Genomic DNA, 10,594 nt, shown 5'->3' with positions numbered 1-10,594 from the left:
ATCGCTGCCATCAACCCTAAGGTATCAAAGACGGGAACGAGTCTGTTCTGGTCTTTTAATGTAATATAATTTTCCAGGAAGACAGCTGTTTGATCAATGTTTTCATGGGCTAAAAGTAGCTACCTTCAACTTTCCTCAACAGTAGGATATTAGGCCAGAAAGATAGTTCTTCCTGCCAGAAAGCGCAGGGGTTTATGGACAATGACGCAACTATGACGCAAAAAAAAAAAAAGAAGACTTAGAGGCACTGAAAAAACGTAAAGCAAGGAACTGATATATATATAAATAATATGTATATATATATATATATATTTGTAACTGAGATGTAATAATCATCATATAGATTTTTTTCCTGTGGTATCCTACTTAAGGAACGCCCTCTTTCGCGCTCGCACGTGAGTTCGTGTGTGTTCTCAAGCGAGAGTCAGTTAATTTTAAGACAGAGAGCATAACTGAATGAAAGAAAAGGAAGAAGAGATTGGATAAAAGAAAGTCGAAGCGGCGAATGAAAATGAATATCCTTCAACTCCTCCTTCTCTACCACCTCTTCTTTCTTTCCTTCCTCCTCCTCCTCCCCCTTAACCCTCTTCGTCTGCTGCTGCTGCTGCTATTGCTAGTTGTCTCCCCACCTCGCTCTCTTACTTTCAGTTACTACTACTGTTGCTGCTGCTAATACTCCTACTACTACTGCTGCTGCTACTACTACTGCTGCTACTACTACTACTACTACTGCTGCTGCTGCTACTACTACTACTGTTAGTACTGCTGCTGCAGCTACTACTGCTGCTGCTAATACTCCTACTGCTACTGCTGCTGCTACTACTACTGCTGCTGCTAATACTCCTCCTACTACTGCTACTACTACTACTTCTACTACTGCTGCTGCTAATACTCCTCCTGCTGCTGCTGCTAATACTCCTACTACTGCTGCTGCTACTACTACTGCTAATACTCCTGCTACTGCTGCTGCTAATACTCCTACTACTGCTGCTGCTACTACCACTACTACTGTCAGTACTGCTGCAGCTACTACTACAACTACTGCTACTGTTGGTGCTGGTGCTGCTTCTACTGCTGCTGCTACTACTACTACTATTACTACTACTCTCTCATATCGTTATTATTCTTATGTGACATGTTCATCGTTGTATTCAAACATACGCCCACTGTGTGTGTATGTGTGTGTGTGTGCGTGCGTGCGTGCGTGTGTGTGTGTGTGTGTGATTGCAGATCTGGAGGGCCAGCCGATGTGTGTGTCATCCACCTGCGTCAGCACAGGTATGACCAGAGAGAGGGGGATGGGGAAGGGAGGGGTGGATAGAGGGGGGCATGGAACAGAGAGAGTGGGGGTGAGGGGTTGGGCACAAAGGGAGAGAGAGAGAGAGGGACACAAAGAGAGAGAGAGACAGAGAGGAGACTGGATGACACAGGAGGGGGGGGGGGGGGGGGGGAGACACAGGAGAGAGAGAGATATGGGGGTGGGGGAGAGAGAGAGAGTATGGAAAGAGAGAGAGAGGGATGGATAACACAGAGGGAGAGGGGAGGAGGGGAGGTGCAGAAGCACAGAGAGAAAAAGGAAGGAAGGAGAGAGGGAGGGAGGACGCAGAGGAAGAGAGTGGAGGAGAGACAGAAGCAGAGAGAGAAAGCGAGTAAGGAAAGAGAGAGAGAAAGAGGACACAGGGTGGGGGCGGGAGGTGTTGGGGGTAGGGAGGGAGGACACAGAGGGAGAGAGTGGGGGAGAGAAAGAAGCAGAGAGAAAAAAAGGAAGGAAGGAGAGAGAGAGAGAGAGGAGGGAGAACACAGAGGGAGAGAGTGGGGGAGAGAAAGAAGCAGAGAGAGAAAAGGAAGGAGAGAGAGAAGGGGGGGCAGAGAGGGAGAGAGTGGTGGAGAGACAGAAGCAGAGAGAGAAAGGAAGGAGGAGAGAAGGGGGGGGCAGAGAGGGAGAGAGTGGGGGAGAGAGAAGCAGAGAGAGAAAAGGAAGGAAGGAGAGAGAGAGAGAGAGAGGGAGGACACAGAGGGAGAGAGTGGGGGAGAGGCAGAAGCAGAGAGAGAAAAAGGAAGGAGAGAGGAAGGGGGAAAGGGAGAACACTGAGAGAGAGTGAGTGGGGGAGAGACAGAAGCAGAGAGAGAAAAGGAAGGAAGGACACAGAGGGAGAGAGTGGGGGAGAGACAGCATAGATAACAATGATAACCAATGATGATGATCTTATACCAAATCATATCATATCATATACATTGACATGGATACTTATACAGTGCCTATCCTCGGTCGGAGACCATGCTCTAAGTACCCACAAAAAAAAGTATTAATATCGATATCATATCATATCATCGTCGTATCGTATCACATCGTCATGATAACGATGACGATAACCATGACGATGACGATGATAACAACCTCGTGGCTCAGCGGCCCAGCTGATGGCGGCCATGGACCAGGAAGCCGACCCGTGCCAGGATTTTTTCCAGTACGCCTGCGGGGGCTGGAACCGGCGGCACGTGATACCCGAGGACCAGCACAGCTACACCACCTTTGAGAAGCTGCACGACGAGCTGCAGCTGGTGCTCAGGCGTGAGTTTTGTGCTGTGGTTTGTGCCGTGGTCTGGTTTGTAGTTTTGACTTTGAGTGTTAGTGAGACTGTGCTGTTTTGTGAGACAACTTGAGTGGTGCTTTGTCTGGCTTTGAGTGTTAGTGAGACTGTGTTGTTTTTGACATGAGTGTTAGTGAGACTGCGTTGTTTGTGAGACAACGCGAGTGGTGCTTTGTCTGGCTTTGAGTGTTAGTGAGACTGTGTTGTTTGTTAGACATGAGTGTTAGTGAGACTGTTGTTTGTGAGACAACGTGAGTGGTGTTTTGTCTTGCTTTGAGTGTTAGTGAGACTGTGTTGTTTGTGAGACAACTTGAGTGGTGCTTTGTCTGGCTTTGAGTGTTAGTGAGACTGTGTTGTTTTTGACATGAGTGTTAGTGAGACAACGTGAGTGGTGCTTTGTCTGGCTTTGAGTGTTAGTGAGACTGTGTTGTTTGTGAGACATGAGTGTTAGTGAGACTGTGTTGTTTGTGAGACATGAGTGTTAGTGAGACTGTTGTTTGTGAGATATGAGTGTTAGTGAGACTGTTGTTTGTGAGACAACGTGAGTGGTGCTTTGTCTGGCTTTGAGTGTTAGTGAGACTGTGTTGTTTGTGAGACACGAGTGTTAGTGAGACTGTGTTGTTTTTGACATGAGTGTTAGTGAGACTGTGATGTTTGTGAGACAACGTGAGTGGTGCTTTGTCTGGCTTTGAGTGTTAGTGAGACTGTGTTGTTTGTGAGACATGAGTGTTAGTGAGACTGTTGTTTGTGAGACATGAGTGTTAGTGAGACTGTTGTTTGTGAGATATGAGTGTTAGTGAGACTGTTGTTTGTGAGACAACGTGAGTGGTGCTTTGTCTGGCTTTGAGTGTTAGTGAAACTGTGTGTTGTTTGTGAGACATGAGTGTTAGTGAGACTGTTGTTTTTGAGACATGAGTGTTAGTGAGACTGTTGTTTGTGAGACAACGTGAGTGGTGATTGTCTGACTTTAAGTGTTAGAGAGACTGTGTTGTTTGTGAGACATGAGTGTTAGTGAGATGTGTTGTTTGTGAGACAACGTGAGTGGTGTTTTGTCTGGCTTTGAGTGTTAGTGATACTGTTGTTTTTGAGACATGAGTGTTAGTGAAACTGTGTTGTTTGTGCGACAACGTGAGTGGTGTTTTGTCTGGCTTTGAGTGTTAGTGAGACTGTGTGTTGTTTGTGAGACATGAGTGTTAGTGAGACTGTGTTGTTTGTGCGACAACGTGAGTGGTGCTTTGGCTTTGAGTGTTAGTGAGACTGTGTTGTTTGTGAGATATGAGTGTTAGTGAGACTGTGTGAGACAACGTGAGTGGTGCTTCGTCTGGCTTCGAGTATTAGTGAGACTGTGTTTTTTTCGTTAGACAGCATGAGTGGTGCTTTGTCTGACTGAGTATTAGTGAGACTGAGTGTTAGCGAGACGTGAGTGTTTGAGAGACGTGTTTTTGAGACGTGAGTTGTGCTTTGTCAGGCGGTGGTTTGACTTTGAGTGTTAGACTGTGAGTGTTAGTGAGACGTGAGTGGCGCTTTGTCTGGCTGTGGTCTGGCTTTGAGTGTTAGTGAGACTGTTAGAGTTTTTGAGACATGAGTGTTTGTAAGACGCGTGTTTTTGAAATGAGAGAGTTTGTGAGACGTGAGTGTTTGTGAGACGTGAGTGGTGCTTTCTCAGGCTGTGGTTTGACTTTGAGTGTTAGTGAGGCTGTGAGTGTTAGTGAGACTGTGAGTGTTTGTGAGGCTGTGAGTGTTAGTGAGACTGTGAGTGTTTGTGAGGCTGTGAGTGTTAGTGAGACGTGAGTGGTGCTTCATCAGGCTGTGGTTTGATTTTGTTTGTGAGACTGTGAGTGTTTGTGAGACGTGAGTGGTGCTTTGGTTTGTGCTTTGCCTGGCCGTAGTTTGACTGTGAGTATTTGTGAGACTCTGAGTGCTTGTGAGGCGATAGGTTTTGTGAGACAGTGTTTGTGACACGTGAGAGTTTTTGAGATGTGAGTGTTTGTGAGACGTGTGTTTTTGAGACGCGAGTGATTGCTAGACCTGTGTTTTTGAGATGTCAGTGCTTGTGTGAGACTGTGAGTGTTTGCATGTGTGGTAAAAACATCAATAAAAAGAAATATCGCGGTGTGAGTTGACACCACGGCAGATTAGACCCCCACTTTCCGGCACAGGTCACGAACACGGTCATCGACTGTCCCTTGCTATTATCCAGCTGGAAGCTGAATCAGGTCATTACACAGCTTTTCATTGTTCCGTGAAGCACGTGCTGGAATGTCTGACTTCCGTTTCTGCTCAGCCCTTTTTCCTCAGTACATTAGCAGATAGGTGAGTGTGGTCATCATGTTCCTATGACAACGTTAATGCCAGGTCAGACGTTCTCCTCTGTTACTAGGTAAACCGTTAACACAGCACTTCCAGTCGCATACAGACTTGCGCACTCCTCCCGGAATTACGTACAATTTCCGTCCAGTAATTATGTCCTCGCCGTGGAAGCAGCCAGACAGACCTGTCCTCACTGTCCTGCGTCTTTCCCGCCGTGATTGCCGTGCTTCTCCTGGTCGGATTTCTCCCTGACTTTTGATTGATGAACCTCAGAAAGCTCGCTCGCCTCGTTTTCAAGGCTTCCGGGGAAAACCCACACTCACGGCTACAACTCGGTTGGCTTCGTATCGCTCAGATAATTGATTATAAAACGTGTTGCACGTGTTTCAGTATGTTTTTTTTCTCTCTATGTTTATTCGTGGCACGTCCCCTCTGTGCTTGTCCGGTCTTTGTTCAACCGTATGTTCCATCCAGTTCGTTGTGATCGTCTGACGGGCGCAATAGCCGGGTGGTTAAAGCGTTGGACTTTCAATCAGAGGGTCCCGGGATCGAATCTCGGTAACGGGGCCTGGTGAGTAAAGGGTGGAGATTTTTCCAATCTCCCAGGTCAACATAATGTGCAGACCTGCTAGTGCCTGAACCCTCTTCGTGTGTACACGTACGCAGATAAAATATACGCCCATTAAAGATCCTGTAATCCATGTCAGCGTTATGGAAACAAGAACATACCCAGCATGCACACCCCGAAAACGGAGTATGACTGCCTACAAGGCGGGGTGAATGAATATAAGTCATAATCGTAAAATGTTACAAGTCTCTCAGAATGTGTATGTGTGCGTCACTGAAATATGATTGAATGACACAGGAAACGAATGATGAGCGTCCAGTAGCAGCCACAGATCGGCTCTACCCATGTAGACAGCTTGTTGTTCGAATGACCCCGAGTTTGTAAAGCGCTTAGAGCTTGGTCTCTGTCCGAGGATAGGCGCTATGTCAAGTAACCGTATCAAATCAAAATCGAATCGTCTATTGACTCGTGTGTTCTTTGTATTCCCTATCGTAAAAAATAATAAAGAAAATATAAAGACAGCCTTGGTCCTGTTACCTGGAAGAAATTCCACACCAAAATCGCCACACCGAAACTGAGAATTTGGCCCCAAAACAGATATGTACAAATCAGCTTTTATTGATGTCAAGGTTTGTGTGTGTGTGTGTGTGTGTGTGTGTGTGTGCTTTATCATTTACGTAGTCCATTTGTCTTGCACATCAGGCTTGATTATAGTGCTCAGTATTATTGATCTTTTTTTTTAAACATTTACTCCACCCATACTGATGTTAGTTGTTAGAATACCAATTATTGTTATAATAATTATATGACCCCCTATGCCAAGGAATGTAAAGCACATTATGAAATACCAGTTATTGTTATATTGATAATTATATGAACTCCTATACCAAGGAATATAAAGCACTTTATAAAATACCATTTATTGTTATAATAATAATTATATGAACCCCTATGCCAAGGAATGTAAAGCACATTATAAAGTACCATTTATTGTTATAGTGAAAATGATGATAATGATATCAATGATGATAATATTATAACAATGATAATAATAGGAAGAAGAATAAAAATTATTATCATCATTATAATACCATTCTTCAGGGTCTGATTTGTCAAACACCTGATTAACTCGAACGATGAACTCCTCTTCAGCTTCAGTAGAGAGATTTGTATGATTATTCAATGCTTGAAATACATGCCAAGAGCAGCTAAATGGCAGCATCGAGAAAGTTTCAGAACATATGTACATGTGTGTGTGTGTGTGTGTGTGTGTGTGTGTGTGTGTGTGTGTGTATATATATGTATATATATATTGTGTGTGTGTGTATGGTGTGGTGTGTGTGTGTGTGTGTGTGTGTGTGTGCAGAACTGTTGGAACAGGAAAGAACGGATCATGACAGTGCAGCCACCCTCAAAGCCAAGACCTTGTATGAGTCATGTGTCAACACCAGTGAGTTTTTCTCTCTCTCTGTCTGTCTTTCAGTCTGTCTGTTTTTCCCTCCCTCCATCCTTCCCTCACCCCCAACCCCTGTCTCTCCCCCCTGCCTCCCCCCTCTCTCTCTCTCTCTCTCTCTCTCTCTCTCACACACACACACACACACACACACACACATACACATTTACGCACTCTTTCTCTCACACATCCTTTAACGCAGATTAACATTTTTTTTGTCTATGTCTCTGCGTCGGCTTGTTTGTGTGTGTGTGTGTGTGTGTGTGTGTGTGTGTGTGTGTGTGTGTGTGTGTGCGCGCACGCGTGCGCATGCGTCTAAATCGCAAATGCGTGTGTATATGGATGCGCACGCGTTCATAGATACGTGTACGTGTGTGTGCGTGTGTATGAGAGAGAGACAGAGACAGAGACAGATTCGGAGAAACAGAGATGTCCAGACATAATTAAAAGAGAAGGAAGTTCAGGCAGACATACACACGGACACGGACAGACACTGACCTGAACCAGACGGACATTCACACAGACATTAAAAGGCAGGCAGGCAGGCAGACGCAAATACGAAAGACAGTGTTACCAACTTGCCAATGTCTCGGACATCCTGGACCTGTTGGTAACTACGAAACCATTCCCTTCTGTCCCCCCTACCACCCCCCCAACCCACGTTTTGTGTTGAGTAAACGTTTGTTTACTGCTTCGCTTTCCGCGAACACTACTACTACTGCTACTGCTACTGCTGACATTATGAATTACAATAATGATCGTCTACTACTACTACTACTACCACTACTACACTAACAACAATAATGATTCTACTACTACTACTAACATAAACAGCAATAATGATACTACTACAGCTGCTGCTGCTACTACTACTACTACTGCTGCTGCTGCTGCTACTACTACTACTACTACTACTCCTGCTGCTACTACTACTACTTCTACCGCTGCTAACATTATCAACAACAATAATGATACTACTACAACTACAACCACAAAGACAACAACTACTACTACTAACATTATCAACAATAATGATACTGCTGCTACTACTAATGTTGCTACTGCTGCTACAATTCTCCTCCTCCTCCTCCTACTATTACCACTACCACCACCGCCACCACCACCACTAACAACAACAAAGACAACAATAATGATACTACTGCTACTACTACTACTACTAAGAACAACAACAACATCACTACTACTACTACTACTGCTGCTGCTGCTGCTAACATTACCAGCACTTATACCACCACTACTACTACTAACAACAACAACATCATCATCATCACTACTACTACTGCTGCTGCTGCTACTACTGCTGCTGCTGCTGCTGCTACTACTACTGCTGCTGCTGCTACTACTACTACTACTACTGCTGCTGCTGCTACTGCTGCTGCTGCTACTACTACTACTACTGCTGCTACTACTACTACTACTGCTGCTGCTGCTGCTACTGCTGCTGCTGCTACTACTACTACTGCTGCTGCTGCTACTACTACTGCTGCTGCTACTACTACTACTACTACTGCTGCTGCTACTGCTGCTACTACTGCTGCTGCTGCTACTGCTGCTACTACTACTACTGCTGCTGCTAACATCACCAACACTTATACCACCACTACTACTTCTACTACTACCACTTACAACAACAACAACATCATCATCATCACTACTACTACTACTGCTGCTGCTAACATCACCAACACTTATACCACCACTACTACTTCTACTACTACCACTTACAACAACAACAATAATGATACTACTACTACTATATCAACAACAATAATGATACTACTACTACTACAATACCAAAGTCAACGATAACAGACTTTCTGTCCCCAATTCTTTTTGTCATATCTATTGCACAGCTGAGATCAAACATGATTAACAAATAGTAAAGAATGGTAACTCTCTCCATTACACAAGGTACACAACTTCAAGTCAGTGATACTTACGCTACCGATTTAGCTAGCACACAAGTAAATAAAAGGTACATTGGAACAAACCCAGACACTTCCTCAAAAAGGAAGCGCCAGGCCTGCCCTTATACCAATCATTTGACATGTGCACACAGCAGCAAAGACAGAAGAAATGTGCAAACACAAATTAGCTTTTATTCAAGACTGGCATAGCCTCTTTAATCCTGAATAAGCCACACAGAACACATGGACAATACAGAACAAATACATGGTTGCATCGGTGGTTTATCATCATATTGATCAAACATATCGGTGATGCCCCACAACGAAAAATCATGGCGTAGTTTTTTTATCATTAATTCCGCAGCTCAGATCAACGACATTGGTGACGCCCCTTTACGGAAGATCATGGCGGACCTTGGAGGCTGGCCAATCATCACGAAGGACTGGGACCCTGACTCCTTTTCACTGGAGAGAGTTCTGGCCAAAATACGTCACGACTTCGATGCCGTCATTCTGATTGGCTGCTGGGTTGGTGCGGATGACAAGAACTCGTCGTCCAATATCATTCAGGTAAACATCGCTTTCGTTCGTTTAATTTTCTTCAGGTAAGAACAGTTCTTGTTGTTAGTTTTCTTTCTTCTTCAGGTAAGCATAACCTTTGTTCGTTTTTTTTCTTCTTCAGGTAAGCATAGCTTTTGTTGTTCGTTTTTTCTTCTTCAGGTAAGCATAACTTTTGTTGTTCGTTTTTTTTCTTCTTCAGGTAAGTATAGTTTTTGTTGCTCGTTTTTTTTCTTCTTCAGGTAAGCATAACTTTTGTTGTTCGTTTCTTTTTCTTCTTCAGGTAAGTATAGTTTTTGTTGCTCGTTTTTTTTCTTCTTCAGGTAAGCATAACTTTTGTTGTTCGTTTCTTTTTCTTCTTCAGGTAAGCATAGCTTTTGTTGTTCGTTTTCTTTTCTTCTTCTTCAGGTAAGCATAGCTTTTGTTGTTCGTTTCTTTTTCTTCTTCAGGTAAGCATAGCTTTTGTTGTTCGTTTTTTTTTTCTTCTTCAGGTAAGCATAGCTTTTGTTGTTCTTTTTTTTTTCTTTTTCATGTAAGCTTAGCTTTTGTTATTCGTTTTTTTTTCTTCTACAGGTAAGCATAGCTTTTGTTGTTCGTTTTTTTCTTCTTCAGGTAAGCGTAGCTTTTGTTGTTCGTTTTTATTTTTTCTTCTTCAGGTAAGCATAGCTTTTGTTGTTCGTTTTTCTTCTTCTTCAGGTAGGCATAGCTTTTGTTAGTTTTTTTTCTTCTTCAGGTAAACATAGCTTTTGTTGTTCGTTTTTTTTTCTTCTTCAGGTAAGCATAGCATTTGTTGTTCGTTTTTTTTCTTCTTCAGGTAAGCATAGCTTTTGTTGTTCGTTTTTCTTCTTCTTCAGGTAGGCATAGCTTTTGTTAGTTTTTTTCCTTCTACAGGTAAACATAGCTTTTGTTGTTCGTTTTTTTCTTCTTCTACAGGTAAGCATAACTTTTGATGTTCGTTTTTTTTCTTCTACAGGTAAGCATAACTTTTGTTGTTCGTTTTTTTAATTTTTTAATTTTATTACTATTATTATTATTATTTTTTTTTCGGAATCGGTTATGCATTAGATTTCTGGTTCAGTGTTCACCAGTGATCAGGGTTCGAGGCCCCGTTTCGGCATGATGTTTTTCCCGTGGGAAAGGCACTTCATTCCGTTTTTTCCTCACTCTTGCCAAGGTGTGAATGGAT

At 43.4% G+C, this 10,594-nt stretch overlaps 1 protein-coding gene across 1 annotated transcript in view; it reads left to right on the top strand.

Moving 5' to 3' along the window:
- The first annotated feature begins 1,247 nt into the window (after nucleotides 1–1,247).
- LOC143302061 (neprilysin-1-like) overlaps nucleotides 1,248–10,594 on the top strand; it is a 57,513-nt gene continuing 48,166 nt past the window's right edge. Inside the window, exons 1-4 of the mRNA XM_076616560.1 lie at nucleotides 1,248–1,278; nucleotides 2,411–2,572; nucleotides 6,836–6,919; nucleotides 9,215–9,420. Of these exons, the coding sequence (XP_076472675.1) occupies nucleotides 1,248–1,278; nucleotides 2,411–2,572; nucleotides 6,836–6,919; nucleotides 9,215–9,420 (483 nt within the window). The remainder of the gene's footprint in view (nucleotides 1,279–2,410; nucleotides 2,573–6,835; nucleotides 6,920–9,214; nucleotides 9,421–10,594) is intronic.

The sequence above is a fragment of the Babylonia areolata genome, chromosome 28 (assembly GCF_041734735.1).
Source record: "Babylonia areolata isolate BAREFJ2019XMU chromosome 28, ASM4173473v1, whole genome shotgun sequence".
Lineage (NCBI taxonomy): Eukaryota > Metazoa > Mollusca > Gastropoda > Neogastropoda > Buccinidae > Babylonia > Babylonia areolata.
Note: the sequence above shows the minus strand (reverse complement) of the source record. Positions and strands in the feature narration are given on the sequence as shown.